Raw genomic sequence first — 21,928 nt, forward strand, 5'->3', positions numbered from 1 at the left:
GGGATACAGCTCTTCCCCTTGGCGATCATCTTACCCAGGCTACAAGGGATAAGATAGTGAGGGGGGAGTACGTGGATGTTTTCACCCTTCTTTTCCGTGAACTGGAAAAGAAGGACAAGGAGGACTTGGACGACCGCGACAAGGAAAAGATCAAGCGTCGCAAGGTTGACCGCACGTGGCATAATTGGCTCCCAGGATTCTTGATATACGCTGGGGTCCTGGCGAGGGCGCAGCTTGTACAGGCCATGTCTCTTTTTCAGTACCTCAACATAATTTATAGGGGGTATACTGACTTCGTTGGTGCTGCATGGTTGCAGTACGACGAAGAGTTTAGAATGAGGGCAGCTTTGAACCCTCAGATCCCCTGGGATCAGATTTACCTTCAGCTGTGGCTGCATGTTATGTCTCCTTCGAAACCCAATTCTGGTGACAGGGCAGATAGTGGCCACTTGATCCACCGCCCACAGGCAGCAGGCTCCACCCGCTCCCAGGCGGGGCAGCAGGTTCAACCCCGGCTGCTCTGTTGGGACTTTACCTCAAAGGGCTTTTGCAACAGGAGGGCCTGCAAATATAAACACGAATGCCCGGCTTGTTCCGGACAGCATGCTTATTCCTCCTGCCCCAGGGCCAAATCTGGTGGGGGTAGCAGGCGCTCAGGTGGGGGCGGGGGTCAACAGTCGACTGGAAAAGGGACCCAGCCCGGTAAATCTGAAAGCGCTTGAGCGTTTACTACCTTACTATCCCAAGCGTAGTGATGCGTTGTTCTTGTTGAACGGTTTTAAGTACGGTTTTAGGATACCATTTCAGGGCCCGCGGGTTCCTTTCATGTCTAAAAATTTACGTTCAGTTTCGGGCATGGAAGCTGTTGTGCGGGAAAAAATTTCAAAGGAGTGTGCAGAAGGCAGGGTATTGGGTCCGTTTTCTATGCCTCCTGTCCCATGCCTGCGTGTTTCTCCATTGGGGGTAGTCCCTAAGAAGGCCCCTGGTGAATTTCGTTTGATTCACCACCTTTCTTTTCCAAAGGGGGCATCGGTTAACGACGCCATCCCGGAGGAGCTTTGTTCTGTGCGCTATACTTCCTTTGACCAGGCGGTCAAGGTAGTGCGCAGATGCGGGGTTGGAGCTTTGATGGCTAAGTGTGACATTAAGTCAGCCTTTCGCCTGCTCCCAGTTCACCCTGATGATGTTGATCTACTGGGCTTCTCTTTTGAGGGTCAGTATTACGTAGACAGGGCCCTTCCCATGGGGTGTTCAATTTCATACGCTGCCTTCGAGCGATTTAGCTCCTTTTTAGAGTGGGAGCTGCAGAGAAGGTTTAAATGCCGGGATACCTGTCATTACCTCGATGACTTTATGTTCATTGGGCCCGCTGGCACGGCACAATGTGCCAGCCTGCTGGCGGGCTTTGTATCCCTGGCTGGAGAACTGGGGGTACCCCTGGCACAGGAGAAGACGGAGGGTCCCTCTCAAGTTATGACATTTTTGGGCATCGAGCTCGATACGGTTCACCAGTCTTTGCGTCTCCCGACTGACAAGGTACGTAAGCTCAGGGAGATATTGTCTGCGTTCAAGGGTAAGCGGAAGGCATCTCTCCTTGACCTGCAGCAGTTAGTCGGCTCTCTGAATTTTGCTTGCAAGGCGGTCGCACCTGGCAGGCCGTTCTTACGCCGGTTGTGCGATGCTATGGCCGCTCTTCGTGCACCTCACCATAAAGTTCGCATTGACGTGGGTATGCGTGCAGACATTGAGGTGTGGGAGGAATTTTTGAGTTCCTTCAATGGGATTATCTTCTGGCGCGAGGAATTGCTAGTGGGTGCCCAGTTACAAGTAGCTTCAGACGCTTCTGGGTCCACGGGCTTTGGGGTGTTCTTCCGTGGGCACTGGTGTGCGGAACAGTGGCCTAGGGAATGGGATGAGAGTGAGGTGGTTAGGGATTTGACCTTCTTGGAGTTTTTTCCCATTCTGGTGGCGGTTTTTCTTTGGGGTCATGAGCTTGCCAACCACGTTGTGCACTTTTGGTGCGACAACATGGCCGTGGTGCAGGTAGTTAATTCCCTCACATCTAAGTCAGTCAGGGTTATGTCGTTGGTTCGGGCGTTCACATTGAAGTGCCTGCAGCTTAATATACTGTTTAGGGCCAGACACATGCCGGGTGTCGACAATGGGGTGGCGGACACTTTGTCTCGCCAACAGATGGATCGCTTCAGGCATCTTGCTCCGGGGGCCGACAGCTTTCCCTCCAGAATGCCAATGGGACTGTGGCGCCTTGGCAAGTGGAAGTGAACAGAGCTATTCAGATGGCTATTGCTCCCAGCACTCGTCGAGCGTATGAACGAGCGGTAGGAATGTTCCAGGAATTTAGGGAGGGGGTTGGGCTGAAGCAGGTGTGGCTCATCCCTGCTGTGCACCTCCTGCAGTTTTGTGTAGCTCAGAGGGCTCGTGGTTTGGCGGTGAAGACTATTAGGGGCCAATTGGCTGCGCTGGCATTCGCCAGCAAAGCGCGTGGCTTGCCTGACTCCACGGGCGATTTTCGAATCCGAAAGATGCTTGAGGGTTGGTCTAGAGAGTCAGGGGTTGTTAGAGATTTGAGACAGCCTATTTCCCCAGCTATTTTGAGAGGCCTTGGGTCACGGTGGGGGGAGATATGTAGTTCCGGTTATGAGTGCCAGCTCTTTCATGCCGCCTCCCTTACGGCATTCTTTGGTGCCCTGAGGGTGAGTGAACTGGTGGTTCAGTCACAGCGGGATTCTTCAGGGCGGGCTTTATCGGCTTGTGATATTCAGTTCGTGGGCGGTAAAGTCCTGATTAGGATTAGGAAATCTAAGACGGATCAGAAGCAAGCTGGTTCCGTGTTGACTTTGGGTCCTTGTGAGGATAAGGCGTTATGCCCTGTCCGGGCACTTCGTTCCTATGTTAAGGTTAGAGGCGAGGATGAGGGAGTGTTGTTTCGGCACGATGATCGCTCTCCATTAACTCGCTACCAATTTTGGGCAGTGATGGATAGAGCGTTGCGCCAGCTGGGGTTGGTGGGTGTCAAATTCGGCACTCATTCATTCCGAATAGGGGCTGCATCTACTGCAGCGGCCATGGGGTATGCTGACAGGGCCATTCAGAAGGTGGGCAGATGGAAGTCATCTGCTTATCGGTCTTATATTCGTCCTTTACCATTGCTCTAGTTCATGCAGTTTGATTTTTTCCAGGTGCAGCGAGCAACCGTGAGAGGAAGCGGATTCTTATAGCTGGCCACAGTATGGTGTTCTGGGCTGCAGTGCAAGCCAGAAGGACCCCGATTGGAGCTCAGCTCGGGTTGAGCGAAGATGCCTCCATTGAATGGTTGGGTTGGCGTGGCCTTCGGTGGTCGGGGTTGCTGCATCTTTTGTTTGGAGGAAGGACAGGTCCTCCCCCCCATATCTTGGTCTTGCACGTGGGTGGCAATGACCTGGGTTTACTGAAAGGGAGAGCCCTGTCACTACAAGTGATTGCTGATCTGCGAGTGATCAAGAGCCATTGGCCTGATGTCTACATATTTTGGTCTGAGATGCTCCCCCGTCGTAAATGGAGGGAGTATCTTGACCCTAGGGGTATGGCTCGGGCTAGGCGCAGGGCTAATAGGGCCATTCAAAAGGCTTTGGCTAGAGGGCTAGGCATTTATCTTCCTCACCCTCGCATTAAGGCCGCGAATGCCGCCCTTTACAGGGCTGATGGGGTTCATTTGTCCCCGTCTGGCAATGACATCTTCTTAGACGACCTGCGGCTCGGGCTCAGGTTGGCACTAGGCCACCTGTGGGGCGCAAGGGCCTAAGCTGAGGCTTGGCCTTTCGCGTTGGCAGGAGAAGTTGGGAAATAGGGAGCGGGCTGGTGAGCACCCCTTTGGCAATTCCCCATCGGTGGGGAAAGGGGTCTCTCAGGAGGGATGGTATGCTTCATGGCTACCACCACCTGTGCAGACTGCCTCCAGGGAACCCCAGGTGCAAGTCCTTCCCTCATGCTGTATGGCTGAGGCTTTAGGAGCTTGAGGGGGGAACCCTTTGCCTGGCCGGCCGGGCTGAGGCCATTCCATGAATGGATTACGCCCGGGGCAGTGGGGGCTCACCCATACAGGCAAGGCGGTGGTCAGAGGTGACCCCGTGGCTTGACCTGTACCGCATAGTTTGCCCTTGCCGCAGTTTAGTGTTGATGTTATGTTTAATAAAGCGGCTATTTATACCAATAACCTGTGTCTGTCTCATTCTTCCAACTGAGGTGGCAATGCGGCCATCCACGGCAGCCACGTGTGGCTTTGGCCGTAGGGCCGAACTTTGCCTCCTTGGATGGAGGAGGAGCCAGGTTTCCCGGCCATCCGGGTTCCTTTAGGGGGTGGGGTGGAGATAGAGCCGTTTGGCGTCTCCGCCCTCCCTCTACGCAGTTGCTCCGAGCGATCGGCCCACCCTCCTCTCCCTGTTTCAAGGCAGGATTAGCCGGTTGCTTTTTTTAGAGCCAGGTAGGAATTTTCTCCTGCTCACCCTGATTGGCATACGTGGGGGGCAGGTTTTTCGCCTACCTTGCTTTGAAGCAGAGGTTTGAGGTGTTTTTTAGGAGTGGTGCCTTGTAGGCCTCCCCTGGCAGGAGAAGTTGGGAAATAGGGAGCGGGCTGGTGAGCACCCCTTTGGCAATTCCCCATCGGTGGGGAAAGGGGTCTCTCAGGAGGGATGGTATGCTTCATGGCTACCACCACCTGTGCAGACTGCCTCCAGGGAACCCCAGGTGCAAGTCCTTCCCTCATGCTGTATGGCTGAGGCTTTAGGAGCTTGAGGGGGGAACCCTTTGCCTGGCCGGCCGGGCTGAGGCCATTCCATGAATGGATTACGCCCGGGGCAGTGGGGGCTCGCCCATACAGGCAAGGCGGTGGTCAGAGGTGACCCCGTGGCTTGACCTGTACCGCATAGTTTGCCCTTGCCGCAGTTTAGTGTTGATGTTATGTTTAATAAAGCGGCTATTTATACCAATAACCTGTGTCTGTCTCATTCTTCCAACTGAGGTGGCAAAACCTTTAGCCCATGAATTTTGGAAAGAATGGAAAGATTTCTTTGATTACTTAGGTTAAAACTAAGATAAATTAAGGTAACTTGATACAAAGATAAAGCACAGCAGAAATGATTAATGAAAAATTGTTGATATTAAAGTCTGTGTATAAGCAACTAAGGAGAGGAAATGAGAGCTTTTTATACAATTTAGCTGTGCTGTTATATACTTTGAATGTATCTATTAGTTTGATCTAACTTTAAATGTAGTGTCTCTACAAGTTTTTATGCACTTTCTATTGTTATATCTCTTCATTTTAAGTAACTTAAAAAAATAAAAACCTTTAGCCCATCCCCATCCCCAAAGACAAAGACGGGCTGCCACTCCCCGGGGGCCCTGCCTGGTAGATGCTGGCTGGGGGGCCCCAGGTCATGGCTACGCGAATGGGCTGTGACTCTGGGGTGTGACAGGTTGGGTGATTTCAAGCAGGCTCCAGATGGCTCTGTGCCTTTGTGTGACTGTGGTGCACCCAGACCATTTTTAAGCTAATTGCATGGAGGTAGCCTGAGGCTTAAAACATGGCTCACCTGGCTGGAGTCTCCAACTAACAATAAAAAAGGGAAGTCCTATTAATATATATATAAAATCAACCAAACAAAGGAAACTGCTTTAAGCATTGCTCCCCATAGACCAATTCAGTCAGTGGGTCAAAATGAAGGTGAGTGCAACAATGATGGAAAAGGTGTGTGTGTAAACTTTGAATGGTGGATGAATGTGAACAAAACCAGTTATACAAAAGCTGACAACAGTTTGGTTGAAAGCTGCATGAAGCTTTTAAAGAGGGATTTGACTAAAGCTCCAGTAGGTGCTTGGAGAGACAATTTAAGCATACAGGGGAGAACAGCAAAGCTGATTTGAAGAGCAGGAGACTGGGTAAGATTGCTAACCTTCAGGTTAGGCCTGGAGTTCTCCTTGAATTACAGCTGATCTCTAGATCAATTGCCCTACAGAAAATGGCTGCTTTGGAGGAGGGAGTCTCTATGCCATTATACCTCACTGAAGTTCCTTTCCTTCCTAAGCCATGCCCTCTTCAGGTTCCACCCTCAAATCTCCAGGTACAAGCAGGAGTCAGCAACTGTACAACTGGGGAGGCTGAGAATAGTGGAGCAACAAATGTCATCCACTAGAATATAACAGATAAAGGGCGTCTAAGCATGAGTAGGTTTGCCATTATGGCCTCCAGGAGAAAATTTCCAATGGGATAGTGGCCTGGGGTACAACTACTACACACACACACACGTCAGTGCCCAGGTAGCCAGGAGTGCCAATGAGGCTACCTAGGCAAGAATCAGCCAGAGGTTTAGTGGTACAGAAAACCCTGGTGCTGCAGCTGCTGCCTGTCTTCCTCACTTGTTTTTGCCTCACTTGCCCCATCAGTGATCACCGTTGACCAGAGGCACCAGCCACAGATGACCAATGATAAGGCAAGCGAGGCAAGGATGTACCAAGGGAGACGGGCAGCAATGGTTCTTGGCTTCACTGTGGTGCTTGCTGCCACTGCTGGCTTGTACTTGCATATTAGCACATTAGCCAGCAAACCTCCACCAGATGAGGCAGTATTGCTGGAAAAGGGATGGGACCAGTGGAAATGAAGAGCCATTTTCCAAGGCTATTTTGGTGACTCTATCCACCCCTGTTCCTAAGTCATAAAGATGATCCATTTCAGTCTGATTCTTGCTCTCATCATGGCAAACAAACATTGGTTGCTATTAACACTGTAACATAGAACCAGATAGTTTGACTATACAGACATATATATCCCAAAGACAGCTCTGCCTGCCACATGGCCATAATGATGTAGGTAGATGACATGCACAAATGGGGTCATCTTCACCCACTGCTTTGCAAACTTTGGGTCAGTGAACCCCAAAAATGGATCCAGGGCATCCACGATGGAATTCAGTGCTCAAGAGGCAAGGTTTGCAGTTTTTTTACCTCCCCTCCTGTCACATATGTGGAAGAAAAAGGCTTCTCACATATGCAAAGGACAAAGGCATTCAGGCTTCACAGCCATACAGACATGGCTGCTTTCTCCCTCCCTCCCCCATGGTATCTGAAGAAGGCCCTGTTCAGATGAGCAAAGCTGCCGTGGTGGAACACAGGGGAAGAGGTGGTCCTACAGATATGAGGGGCCAAGGCCATGTGACAGTCAAAACCTTGAACTGAGCCTGGTAACTGACGGGTAGCTTGTGGAGTGACTGCCTGATCCGATCCAAGCCACACAGTCGCGTCCGACCCCCGGCTACTCCGTAGATCGTCCCCCTCCAGGCCTTTCTGTACTATAGCGCGTCAAGAGAGATCCACAGAGTCTCGCAGTGACGTTTTTACCGGGTAGTTCACCATTGCTTTCCCCAACCCAACACACTTAGCCGTATGACAGCCACGAATGGTAAGTCATACGTTGCCACCCCCCTTGGCACTTTGAGCCGGCGTGGGATAAGGGGGGGGGGTGACTGCAGAATGGGAGTAATATTCATGCTTTGCCTAGCTCCTGCTAGCAAATGAGATGCAGTGCTCTGCTGAAGCTGGAGTCTCCTATATAGAGTGCATTACATTAGTTTAGTCTTGATGTTACTGTGGCATGAATCCAGGTGGCCAGATCAGCTGCATCAAGGTAGGCTAGCCTGAGTTGGGAGAAGGCCTTTTTTGCAACTGCACTAACTTGCTTTCCTAACTCGGCAGTCTGGAGGCCATCCATAATTCCAAAATATCTCCAGGCCCCATGTGAAGGTTGGTAATCATTGTGTTACTTTTGCCCTCTATGTGAAGAATTCAGTATTCTATTATCATAGTTATTAGTATGGTGCTGCTTGTTTAAGAACCAGTCCGTAGAAGGAAGAACGGACCCAGGAAAAGGCAGAGAAAAGAAGACTCCAGTTCAGTTCAGTTATCTAGTTTTGGTATTCAGGTCATATACTGGCAAGTAACATGACTGGTGGCACAGCCAAAAGGTACTCTGCAAGTGCTTAGAGACATTGTTTCCTTGGGTTATGTCATGTATACCTTTCATTTAGCAAATAGGACTCATTTTGTCAGGCCTAGAAGAACAAATATTAATACCCAGTATGCTTTATATAGCCCAAAGCTAACATGAGAAAGAAATCTATAATCTAGCAGTAGTAAATTGGAAAAAAACCATATCCAGAAGTGACACTTATGCCTGAGCCTACCTCCAAAGTATGTTCTATTGATTTCAAGGGGGCTTACTTCCAAGTATGTGTCCATTATACCTTAAGATCAACAATGATCCCATTTTATTGGCTTCCTAGCAGGCAGTTAGGCATGGTGGAAAAAATGAGCATCCTGTTGCTTATTTTACCAGATTATTTCGAGAGCCACAGGAAGAAAATCTAAATTGCAGTGCAAGTAAAATTAGATTTAAATTGACACCCAGGTACTGAGCCGCTTTCTGTCTCCATATTAATGTGTTGCAGTTTGTAACATTTTTCTCACATGAACATATTACTCCTGCCTAAGAAACTCCAGACAAGAATGACAAATATAAGAAGCAATTTGTAGCACAAACTAGAAATTGAGAAGTTCCAGTTTAAAATATTTTCAAGTTATCAGGCACTGATGGTATATGATGCTGGGCTGCCAACATTTAATGTATTATCACTGTCTTCAGTATTTTTTTTTCTTCCTGAGTTCTATAAATACTCCTCAGATTTTGTAAAATCCAAAATTTGATACTCAGGGGCAGAGGGGTTGAAATTTAAGGTTGAAGCAAAGACCTTTTCAGATGTTCATTTCAAACTTGCTTGGAATCTGCCAAGCAGATGTAATTGGAACATGCACTTCTTGCGATCCTCTCATCACATGTAGTCACCACGTTGTGTGAACAAGAGTAATGTGCAGATTTACCATACATGAACAGCTTTGGTATGTGCTAGCTGATTATTGGATTTTTCAGGGTTTGCATTCACGTGTACTGAAGATTTCCCCATATAGTAAATACATATGTTGCCCCTGTTTATACAACAAAGTAACTGTGCATATTGAGAGAGTCGAGTAGTACACATGTCCATTACGCAAAGTCGATAGTGTATAGGAAATGTTTCTTTCTGATTCAAACCAGAGCCATGTTTCAAATCTTTGGTTCAGGCTCAGAGGCCTGCCTGAGAAAGTTTCAGAGCTTACAGAAGCTCTTGGTGCACACTGACTTTGTAGATAAGATAACAGACTGTGTAATCTGCCTTGAGTCTCAGTGAGAAAGGCGGACTATAAATGATGTAAATAAATAAATAAATAAACATGCTAGCTCATTAGAACCTCCATGAGACCGTTGGAGCCAATTGACATTCCTGAACACTCAGAGCATTTTTCACCTGTGAGAAAGGGTGGAACCAAACTGCAGATTTGTCTTGCTCCTGCCCTGTCACGTACTCACCCTAGCAATGGTGACATCAGTTTTTGAGGTCCTAATTGGCTAACAGGCTTGAGCCACTTAGATTTCCCAAACCCATAAAAATAGCTTAACAACATGGCATGTTAGGCTTTAGTCAAGTTCTAGCAACTCAAGCTTCAACTTTGTTATGGCTTCATTCCTGGCTCTGAACCTGTAAGATGGAAGTTCCTATGCAACCATCTTTCTGTCTGCTATGATGAATAACTGAAGTCCAGTGTGCCTCTTTGCAAGAGACTCTGAAATTTTGCACCTATGCCTAACTTCTCTTTTGCCTTCTGGAATTACTGTGGTATGTATAGTTAGAGCTTACGTGCTGAAGGCTTTGTTGTTTTATCCCCACAGCCTGTCTTGTCTATTTTGAATATCTTTGCACCTTAAATAAATAATTATTTTTTATCTTGTATGGTTATTGACTCTGAAACCTCAAAGTCTCAATCCCTCTGTTGAACCCACTCTGTTTGACCCTTGGGCCACTTACTAAGTAAAATTTTGTTCCAAAAGCAAGACACCCTTGCTAGGTAGACCTTCTGTTTTAGTTCCCTGATAGGGTTGGAGATTTGTCTCTTTGCTCCAGTGCCTGGGGATAGACAAAGAGACTGGTGGCAACTACCAAGGCTAATGTGAGAACAGTCTCTCATTGCCAGTTTTGTTAAGTTCTGTCTAAAAGGAAGCTGGGGTCTGTGCATTCTCCCCCTGCTCCAGGGTAAGGCAGCGGGTCCCTGCAACCTTGATATGGTGGGCAGTGTTAAGTATTGGTCGAGCTTCTATCACAAACAAGGCTCCTGAAGTCTGCATTGTCATCGGTTGTTTAGTGCCCGCAACACTAAATCATAAAAGCACAACAAAGACCAATCATTATGCTGTAAATAAGTTACAATGTATGTAGTTGATGCAAACAAGGGCTTCTAGTTGGGTGATTTTTATTGGGTGTTAACAAAGCTGGAGCATGGTTTGGGGGTTGAAGTTGTGTATAAATATCTGCAGCTTTCTGCCTGTGTTTCAGAGATGTTCCTGCTGAATAAAGATCTTGTTGAAATCACTTTAGAGTCTAAACCCACTACTTAACACTGGAGATAAGGATGGGATTTCGGAGTCGGTATGCAGCCCCACAATCAGAGCAAAATCACTAACAGGTGCTTGGGTATGCAGCCCAAGACCAGAACTGAACTACTAAGTTTGGGAAGGCAGCCCCAAGAAGCAGAATGGAATCACTTGCTGGGGAGGAATTGTCACCTCAACCACCCGGCACCCGTTCACTCCATCCCAGTGGGTAGACATGGCTATCAAGGGCCAATTTGAGCCATTCGACTCCAACGCGAACAAAGTAGAAAACGCAGATCTTGTGAGAGTGACGTTCTTCAGCATCTGTGGGCGGTCCACATTTGACATTGTCTGGACACTAGTGGTGCCCGCCAAGCTGAAAAGTACGGCATTTGACACAATCAAAAACAAGCTCAAAGAACACTTCTCACCGCAGTCTTCAGAAATAGCAAGCAGGCATAAGTTCTATAAGAGAGACCAAGCAGAAGGTGAGTCTGTAGCAGCATTCGTCACAGCTCTCCAACAAGCAGCCAGACTATGCAATTTCCCTGACCTCAAGATGGCACTTTGAGACAGACTGATATGTGGCCTCTAGGATGAAAAGCTCCAGAGGCATCTGTTTGCCAAGAAAGATCTGAGCTTCAAGACTGCATATGATGAAGCTATTGCCGCTGAAGCTGCGTAACAGTCTGCAAAAGAGGTCTGGCAGTTGTGCACTCCACCACAGTCCCACAAGTCCAAGCTCATCCACCAGGGGTGCATCGGGGACGTCTCCTCATCTGAAGATTAAGATGAGGAGGTGCTGTGGACCAAGGTTGCCAGTAAGAAACGAGAAGAGCCACAAGCATTTCAGGGGACCCCTTGTACCAGCTGTGGGGGGTCCCACTTGCGAAAATGGTATCGGTTCCGGGATGCTCATTTCTGGAACTGGAAAATCAGAACACATTGCTTGTGTTTGCCGATCTGCCAAGAACCAAGACAGATCGCCCAAGTTGGGCTGCAAGTCATCACTGGTCTACAAAAAGATGCACAGCCACAAGAATGACTGCCACACACTTGAGCTACATGGCGCCAAGGTAGTACAGACCAGTGACTCATCAGTCTTTGCATTACAGCCACCAACATGTGAAAAAATAAACGTGACGGTAAAAATCCAAGATGTGCCCTGTGAGATGGAAGTCAACTCTAGGTCTGTGCTGTCCATCTTCTCCTCTCACACACTCTGGAGGATCTACCCCAAGACATCCAGCTGTTGCCTCAAACCAGTAGACCTACTGTCATCTGGGAGTGTCCTAACATATTATGATGAAAGGAAGCCACTTGTTCTTGCCTACGATGCCTCACCATATGGCATCTGAGCAGCTGTTCCAGGGACAAACATTCCTCATTATCGTGGACTCGTGCTCAAAGTGGCTAGAGGTTGTTCCTGTCTCTGCCATGACCACTGCAATAGTTATTCGAGCCCTCCGTTGGCTGTTTGTGACACACGGGTTGCCCTGTGTGTCACAAACAGCTGTTTGACAACACCTCTGGTGTCTGAAAACGGGGCGCAGTTCACGGTGGCAGAATTCCAGCAGTTCCTGGGTGACAACAGCATCAGGCAAGTCACATCAGCCCTATTCCATCCATCCACCAATGGGCAAGTGGAACGGATGGTAAGGACAATCAAGGACAGACTCCAGAGAATCAGTCAAGGCAGACTGGCAGATGTGATTGGCTGCTTTCCTACTACAGCAGCACATCACACCCAGCTCTGCCACAGGCCGCAGCCTAGCCAAGCTTCTCATGAACAGAAGGCTCACAATCACACTGGATAGGCTGCACCCCAAACTATCCCTCAGGGAGCAACCTTTGCTGGACAGAGAGGTGAGGACCTTTGAGCTGGGAGATCTGGTCTACACCCGCAACTATAGTGAGGGCCCAGTGTGGGTCCTGGCATCTGTAGAAGCAGCAACTGGACCGGTGTTGTATGCTGTCATTGCAGCCGATGGCTGGAAGATACAGCGCCACTTGGACCAGCTCCAACGCAAATGGCCAGCAAGGACAATGGAGCCCGAAGGCATGCCTATGGCCAGCGTCCTGGGAAACAACGCGGCACAGGAGACAGACAACGAAATCACACCACTGCCTCCTCAGACACCAACCTTACAGTATCCAGAGGCAAGCACTACTCCTAAGAGCCACTCAGAACTGTGTGATGGGCCAACCATGGTACCGCTGACACAACCGCTGACCTCGAGCTCTCCTCTGCCTCTGGCGGACTTGCAACATTCCCAGCAGGTTCAGGTTCCTCACCACCACCTAAGGGACTATATTTGCTGAGGGGTCAACTCTGACTTAGGGGGGAGGAGTGTTATGTATTGGTCGAGCTTCTATCACAAGCAAGGCTCCTGAAGTCTGCATTGTCATTGGTTGTTTAGTGCCAGCAGCAGCCAATCATAACAGCACAATAAAGACCAATCACTATGCTGTAAATAAGTTACAATGTATATAGTTGATGCAAACAAGGGCTTCTAGTTAGGTGATTCTTATTGGGTGTTAACAAAGCTGGAGCGTGGTTTGGGGGATGAACTTGTGTATAATATTTGCAGCTTGCTGCCTGTGTTTCAAAGATGTTCCTGCTGAATAAAGATCTTGTTGAAATCACTTTAGAGTCTGAACCCACTACTTAACAGGCAGCGCTGGGATTCTAGCCTCCAACCTTGATAGACAGTAACCTGGTAAACGTGACTCTAATGTCTGAAAATGTCTTAAATCTTGCTGAATTCAAGTGATAGGAATTCCTCCCTTGTACTTTGAGCTGCCTCCTTTCACACTCTCATTGAAAATGGTCTGTCCAGGCAGTTGTGGAAGACACTTCTATGGCAAAAGCTAAAGCCATGACCTTCACAAAAACTAGCTTCCAAGGATCTGAACTAGAAGAGAGAGGAGACTTTATTTTCCCTTGGGGTTTTCATGCACATTTATTGAAAAAGCACTGAAATCAACATTTTTAGAAAATGAAATTTCCATTTCTCCTTGTTCTAGTAAGTCCTTTTAAAACAGATCTTCTCTTCTTGTGTAGCTGGAAGTTGGCAGAAAACTAGGAGAGAAATCAGGAATGGGAGAATTTTTTATCAGAGGAAAGTGGCTGCAGGCTCAGGCTTTATTAGACATGGGCATGAACAGCATTACGAATGGAAAAATCCCACATACAGTCCGTTCGTCTGTTCATGAACAAGCCACTCATGAGTCTCCATTCTAAACGAACAAGTGGTCGTTGCAAGCCTCATTCATTGCCTTCATCAGCCGTTCATTAAGCCAGACAGTCTGGGGCCTTTCAATCAATTCCCCTGGCAACAGCAGGGACTGAACTCTGTCTGAACTCCTTCTGGCTTTCCTTCTGGCTTTAACCCTTCAAACTACTTCCAGCAGAGAGTCCCATTTTTGCCACTGTGAACAGAAAATGACAACAAAGGGGGAGACCCATACATCATGCCTTTCCCAGGGTGCAATCTCTCTGAAACTTGGAGGGGGGGGTCTTTGGAGGACAGTGAGGACAATGTCCCCTGCAAATTTGTTGGGTTTTGGACATTGGGAAGGACAGTTTGTAACCCCTCAAACTAGCTTCCACCAGAGAGTCCCATTTTTGCCACTGTGAAGAGAAAATGACAGCAAAGGGGGACACACATGGATAATGCCTTTTCTGGGGTGCAATCTCTCTGAAACTTGGGGGGTCTTCAGAGGACAGTGAGGATTATGTCCCCTGCAAATTTGGTGGGTATTGGACATTGGGAAGGTCAGTTTGTGGGGTGTTTGAAGGGCCCTGCCCCTTGCACGTGGCAGGAAAGGGCCCTTTAAGCTATCAGCTGGCAGGCAGCAGGGGGGAATCTCCCCCTGTCACCTGACAGCTGATAGTTTAAACAGATCTTTAACGGGTCATGAACAACGAACATGTTTGTGAACAGGGTCATGTTCATTACTGTTCGTTGTTTGTGGATGGCAACGAACAACGAACAGCTTGTATGTGGGGGGGTCCATTCGTGCCCATGTCTAGTCCTTAGGTTTGATAAAATGTCTGCTCAGGGTTACATCTATACATTAAAAATCTTCATATTCCTTGAGGAACAACACAAGGACTTCGCATCAGAGATATGATGGGAGCTTTGCACCTCCCACACACATCAGTTCTTTTCTGTTGCAGTCAAATCAGGCAGAGTGTAGCAGCTTCTTCCTCTTACCCCTGCTGTTTTTGCATTTGCAGACTGCCTGGCGTGGCAGCTCTTGGGTCCATTGTGAAACTTCCATGTAGCCACACATGTAATGTGAATTTAACAATGGAACCAACAGCAGCTCCAACAGGTGGTTTGCAAATGGGGAGAGGCTAAAGCTACTTCTGTTCACCTGCTTTAGTTGTAAACAGAAAAGTGCCAGTGTGTGTGTATGTGGCACAAAATTTCCATTCATCACCCATCTGATGTAAAGACTGTGTGTTGTTCTCCAACAAACACAAGGACTGAGTAAAGTGTAGATAAACCCTCAGAGGCAATCTATTTCTGAATTTCTGCATAAAGGCATGAGTTTGCAATTACTCAATGGTGAGAAAAAGGGGTACTTTTCCAACAGTAGAGTTGAAAACAAACTCTTAAGCTAAACTGTGGTGAGCACTTAGTACAAACCAAGTAATTAATTCCGCAGAGAAATTGTCCTATTGTGTGTTAGTTTTTGCCTTTGTTGGGTGAATTTCTCCATTAGCTGATGGCTTTTATACTATTCTGTTTTCATTTTATGTAATTTCCTTGTTGAGCTTTCTATGAAAGAAGGCATGCTTTAAATAATCAAGTGACTGAGTATTTTTATCTCCTGGTAAAGTCAGCCAAATTATCTATTGTCATTAGATTTGCTTAGCAATTTGAGTAGAAATGCACTGATTAGTTTTATCAACTCCATTAAGTTTTAGCACTTTGGTGTGTACATGTATGAGTTCCTCTCAATTTCACCTCCTTGCTCCACTTGATATTACTGTAGGAGTTGGACTGTGGCTGTTTCTCATGCTGCAGGAATGCTTTGCAGCAGTACATATAGGTAAGTTTTCTAAGTATCAGGAAGGCCATAATCTTATATTCCAGGGAAGCAACACCTCTAAGGAACAGTAGCGGGAGTTCATGATTCTGGGAGAGGCCCAGGGCTTTATTTTACCTTCCTATGACAACATCAATATGTCTTGTACATCTTTCAGTGACTAGTGAACCATCCTTTAAAAGGCTTCTAATACCACTGATAACATAACTGGTGAAGTTTTTGCTGACCTGGGAAGGCATAGAGGGGGAGAAGCTTTATCTACTAAATGTGCACATCAGGCAGCTCTTTTAAAAAAACAGACGGAGACCAGAAAAAACTGTTGACAAGCTTAATTACCAATATTTGTGAAGTCTTGAAAATATAAAAGAGATGAAATATGGAAAGTACTGAAAATATGAAAGTGGTACCGCATCTGATTTCAGAACCCACTCTTTCTAAAAAGGCCTTGATCAAAACGGCAAGGAGATGTTTCCCATATGTTTAATAATTTAGAGAATTTTAGCAGGTGAAGCTCTACTTTGCCCAAACACAGATTTACAGTGCAATCCTAAGCAGAGTCTAAGCCTACTGAAATCAATGGGCTTAGACTGGAGTAACTCTGCTTAGGTTTGCACAGTTAGGTATTAAAAAGACAAGAACTCGATGCATCTAGCCATCCTGTTCAAACTTGTATATTTTTAAAACTTTCTAAAACATTTTTTTTCCAAAGCAGAAGCAAAGGATGTGTTACTTTTCAGTAAAACATCACAAGTAAATGTGGTAAGTAAATTTATGAATTCATCTATTTTAAGTGGGTTAATAGCATAATAAATAAGGCCGCAGTTTGATTAGAAATGTTCTTTCATAATGTGGGAGTACAGTAATAACACCCCCCACCCCTGAGGCCCTAGTGACTAATCAGTGAGTGAAAACTACATTGCTGCTCTGCAGACAAAGCCATCCCCTAGACAGTGTGTAATGTGACAGCAGATTAATGCCTCTCAGAATGATTATCCATCCAGTCAGAAATAATTACCAATCTCTAATCAGCAGACATTACTGTCTAATTTCACTTGGTTCCTCATTCTCATGTGAGATTTTCTGTGAGAAGAGATCTGGAATTTAGAAGCATTTAACTTTTTAACATGTATAGCAGTAGCGTTTGTTGTTTGGTAGAAAGGGCTTTCCATGGGTTGAATTTATAGACACAGTTCCAGTTTTAAGGTTCAATTCCAGTTCATGATTCATCAGGTGATAACAATATAATATAATAATAATAACATTTGATTTATATACCGCCCTTCAGGATGACTTAACACCCACTCAGAGGGCTCTACAAAGTATGTTATTATTATCCCCACAAAACACCCTGTGAGGTGGGTGGGGCTGAGAGAGCTCCTAGAAGCTGTGACGGACCCAAGGTCACCCAGGTGGCTACAAGTGGAGGAGTGAGGAATCAAACCCGGTTCTCCAGATTAGAGTCCTGCACTCTTAACCACTACACCAAACATTGCCCTTGATCCAGGCTGATGTACACAGCCTTGCCTTTATTTTTTATTTCCTTTGATTTCATCCCTCAGAATGGTATTGTTTTATTTTATTAAAATATTATACCCCACTATTCCCATAACTCAAGATAGTATTCACATTCAAATGTTAAAAATACAAAAAACATTAAACACTCGCATAAACCCCACCCCCTTAATGATTCCTGCACCCTGTGACCCATTACAAGCTCTCCCAAATAGTGTAGCCTTGCAGTGCCCCTTAAAGCCACTTGCTTCACCTTTCTAGGGAGCCCATTTCATACGATGGAAGCTATAATGGGAAAGATATGGACTCTACTTGATAGATGGATGGCTATCCTACATGGGGGAACAACTAGTAGGTGACAGCCTGAGGGGAGCTCCTATCCTCTGTTGCCGGAAGCTGTTGTGGTTTTTCCCTTAAAGCCATCTTTATTTCCCAAATGAAGGTTTATACTGTAGTTATCTGCTCTTTTCCAAGAATGTAATCTTCTACCTGGCCTTTCCTTACCTTGGTTTTTCTCCTCCTCGATAAGATTAACAGAAATGTATGGCTAACTATGCAAGGCGCATTTGGGGAGACTAATTTTATTTTATTTTACTTCATTTATAGTGTGTCTATCTCCCTGAGACTCAAGAAAGATTGCAAAATATAGAAAACAATTCAATCAGACAGCATAGTATATCTAATTGGGAACCCTATTTGAGTAGAAAAGTGGCATACAAATGCTTTAAATAAATATATAAGCAATGCAATGGATTACAGAATTGGACAATGATGCATATGAACAACAACAACAAAACTGCCTAAGGCATGACACACCAGGATGCAAACAGTAAGTTACAAAGGTAGAAGACAATGCAGTAAAAGCAAGGTTATGTATTCAATGCACATTGCAATGGAACACCATTGTGTTGCCTTATAAAAGTGATCTCCTGAGCTATTCCATTGTATTACAGTTCTAATATCTTTTAAAAATGCCTTCCTGGACATTTCTTTTTTACCCCCAAAAAGGTTCCCTCAGCCATCCCATTTATTCCTATTGCAGGAGAAAAAATGACATCAACTGGAGAAATACATAGATCATGCCTTTCTCAGGATTCAATCTCCCTGAAACTTGGTTGGGGGGGTCTTTAGAGGACAATTAGGAGTATGTCCCCTGCAAATTCTATGGATTTTGCTTGCAAAAATGTCAACCCAGCCCCCTAGATAGCTCCCCTAGTTTTCTCCATAGGGAATAATGGAGATTGGAGATGGCTGGGGGCACCTTCTTCAGGGGCCCATAAAAGTCCAATGTTCATGAAACTTGGGGAATCTTTAGAGAACAGCTAGGAGTAGGTCCCCAGCAAATTTGGTAAAATTCAGTCCTAAAATAACCCCCCAGAACCCTGGAAAGCCCTGAATCACCTTTCCTATTGGAAACAATGGGCAAACGTTACCTAGTTTGCTCTGTATTGCTGAGCCAAACTGGACAATGAGTACCCCCCCACACCCCATCCTTTTCAAGTTCATGTATCAGGTATGTTTCTGAACTTTTGCTCAGATGCTTAATCGTGTTGCCACGATCTTTCTTCCCACCTCCTCCTTATCCTGACCAAAGATGCTGCATGGAGAAGAGAAGAAGGAAGTTAAAGGGGAAGGAGGGTGCAAGAAGGAGGAGTAGGAGGCAGAGGTGTCAACTAGAAAATAGGAGAATTTAAAACATGCCATATTAAAAGCAAAACAGTTTGGGTGTAAGTCAGATCTAAGAACAAAAAAATGGGAGAGGGAAGTGGAAGCCGCCCAAAATCGACGCTCTGCTATGGCGAGTCACTGATTATGACCATGGACACTTGCAACTGTAACTACACCAGTTACCCGACACATGCACAGACTAGGGCTATAGGACACTTTTTCACTTGGGGTAAAATGGACCCAGGCAGGTAGGAAGAGACATGATTCTAGACAGTTGCATAGCCTCGTGTAATTTGTCTTGTCTAGTTCCAGTCTCAGCCTGCTGTACTTCTACAGGCAGTGACAAGATTGCCTGTAACAAGAGAGGGTCACCAAAAGGAAAGATACTGACATATGGCAGTGCCATATGTTTTTCTTATAACCACTCAGATACCCTAAATTGTGACAGTTGTAACAGAGTCAAGGGTAGAGGTGTTAGGATCAGCTGCTTGCTTTCATCATCGAAGTCTTCTGTCACTCCTTGCCATTGTATGAATGCTTGGAGATATGTAGGGCACCATATTGTTTTGATCCTTGTCTATCTTGCCTAGTTAATGCCTGCTGAGGGGAGCTTTGATGGCTGAAGGAGTAAACACTTTATTTTGGGAAGAGAAGGTCCCTTCACTGTGAAAGATAATGGTAATTTACCTTCTCCTGAAGGAACAGTTAGTAGATCTATTCTAGGTCTATTTAAAAGCTGTTCTAGGTCTATTTAAAAGCTGTCTTGTTTAGGGAATTGTGTGTGTGGTGACAGAAAAACTGCAGGCATATTTGAATTATACCTCTTCCTTTGACCCATTTGAAATGAGCTTCCATCTTAGTTATAGGACTGAAGTTTTCCCATTGCTATATTTGGACCTTTGGAATACTTTTGTTACAGTGACACCATAATTTTGTTAACTCAGTTTTAAAATCTTGAATGGTTCCTTTATTCCACTCATAGAACACACTCAGCTTGCTATCATCAATAATACCAGCTTTGGATTGACTTGTGGTGTTCCACAAGATTCTCTTTTATTGCTCTGTTAGTCACTGGGAGAGATCACAAAGTGTTTCAGATTTTCTGATCATGCCCAGATCTAAATGCTCAAGAGTATTTAGGATTTCTCATTTCCGCAGCACAACTAGTTAGTAGTTTAGTAGACAGCAGGACTGTGAAATATACAGCCTTCTGTTTAACTGTTTTCATACTCCCAAGCTCAGAAGGTCCTGGCTTCTGTGGCTATGGTGAGCTATCTGATTTTGGTCACATTAGGATATACTCCAAGCTAAGCAGTTTGTGAAAATACTGGATACAGATATGGTGGGAAAGAGGGCAAGATTTCCAAACACTGAGAGATCAGAATCGGAAGATTTGTTTGGGCAGATCCAAGCTCCAATATGTGAGTCAATTGAGTAAGTGCCTTCAAGCGTGATTTGTAAGGTTTTCAGATGGAAATGAACATCTTGGGTCTGTAAGCAAGAAGCCTGCTGTCCTGAGGTAATTAATAGTATTAGAGAGAAAGAGACATCTGTTGGAAGCATCATGCACTTTACGATTGTGGAGCACTTGCTGAGTATTCCAATGATAATGGGTTCGAGAGCTAAATAGAAACCAAGGTGGAATACTTTGACAGAAAATGTTTCTTTCAAAGCATTGTAAGTATATTTCCAAGGCTGATCAACAAGGATTCTTTGAAAACAAAAGTCCAGTCATGGCACCTTAGATATCAAATGGCATGAGCTTTTGTATATGATCTGTCTGGTTTTTGCTGTAACTAGAGTTGTTGTCTGATTAAAGAAATGATGATATATTTATATTGGTTTTAATCAATTAAATCTGCATAAACTTGCACACAAGCAACACGCACACTTTGAAGAAAACCAATCATTGTTTTTAGATGATGCATGTATACCACACAGAAGACATCATTTTAGAAGAGGTTTTCTCATCTTCACTGTGAGAGAAAGGAAGGTAACATGAGAAATACTTCATTAAACAAATTAACTTAAGTTGTATATTGTCTCATGGTGGGAAACCTTTTAAGTTTTTTGGACTGAATAACCACATAGTCAACTAACTTCAGCTCTAGTAACATGTAATATGGCCCACTATGTGGTAGTTATAATAACAAGCTTCAGCTGCCATAAGGGGTAGAGGGTCTACAGGTCTTTTTTTACCTCTATGCCTTGTCTCAGTGCCCCCCTCCACACAGTGTCTGGTCCTTCAGTGAGTTTAGGGATATACTTCCAAACCAAACCCTGAGGGAGAGGGTGGCTCTGCACAATCTTGTCCCTTACTGGGACTAACACACACACGCACACACAAAGACCACAGTTGTGCAAACAGCTTAAACTGGTTGAACAGTGTAAATATATTAGTCTGTGTGTGATATGTATAATGTTCTGGACTTTAGAAAAGTTTCATACTTCAGTGACTGTATCCATTGACAGGCCAGGGAAGCAACTAATATCTTCATCTCTTTAATTTAGTCTTCTCCTTGCTGTCATGCTCCTGTTGTTCCTTCATCTGCAACCTTCAATTTTTGATGAGGTAAGTCAACCCCACAAAATGGTTACTATGGTGGATCAGCCTAGCCCTGGGGTTGCCTTCGAAATAACCACACGGGCTTGGTTCTTACTTTTTATTTTGTAAAGAAAATCTAACAATTGTAACATTGTTTACTGTGCTAGGTGCCATATCCTATCAGTGTCAAAGATAATTTTAGAGCTGCTGCTGGAAAAAAGAAAGATTACTTACATAGTCTATCCCTTTCTAGCTGCTAGCAACAAGCTTAGTTTATCTCCTTTGTAAATAACTACTCAACCTGTACTTGGTATTTCTTCATAAAAGCAACAGCCAAAGTGTTCTTTTTTAATTAAGTGACCTACTTTAACTCTTAAAGCAATGAATAACTTCTGGAAATACTCTGGAGTTCCCTACTACCAATGGTCCCCTGACGAATCGGCATTGCAACTGCTAAACTTTAGTCTACCTTGCATTGTTTGCTGTACTTCAAATACCTTTTAAAGTGTAAGCCATGTAAGATCAAAAGAAGCATTATGCAGAGACATAGTGTTCCTTTATTTCCACTTTCCTCTGAAGATTTTTTCGTAACTTTCCATGCTTCTAGCTTCCTATGTGTGATATAAACTGCT

General features: G+C 45.3%; 1 protein-coding gene across 1 annotated transcript; it reads left to right on the forward strand.

The window, feature by feature from the left end:
• The first annotated feature begins 263 nt into the window (after positions 1-263).
• LOC129332750 (uncharacterized) lies at positions 264-4,090 on the forward strand. Its single transcript, XM_054983981.1, has 2 exons — positions 264-2,339; positions 3,201-4,090. Exon 1 carries the CDS (start codon positions 604-606, stop codon positions 2,281-2,283), a length of 1,680 nt encoding a protein of 559 aa, XP_054839956.1. The 5' UTR covers positions 264-603; the 3' UTR covers positions 2,284-2,339; positions 3,201-4,090.
• Positions 4,091-21,928: the final 17,838 nt, after the last annotated feature.

Source organism: Eublepharis macularius, chromosome 1 (genome assembly GCF_028583425.1).
Source record: "Eublepharis macularius isolate TG4126 chromosome 1, MPM_Emac_v1.0, whole genome shotgun sequence".
NCBI lineage: Eukaryota > Metazoa > Chordata > Lepidosauria > Squamata > Eublepharidae > Eublepharis > Eublepharis macularius.

Coding starts and splice junctions, on each gene's coding strand:
- LOC129332750 (XM_054983981.1), top strand. CDS start 604: ATGCTTATTCCTCCTGCCCCAGGGCCAAATCTGGTGGGGGTAGCAGGC.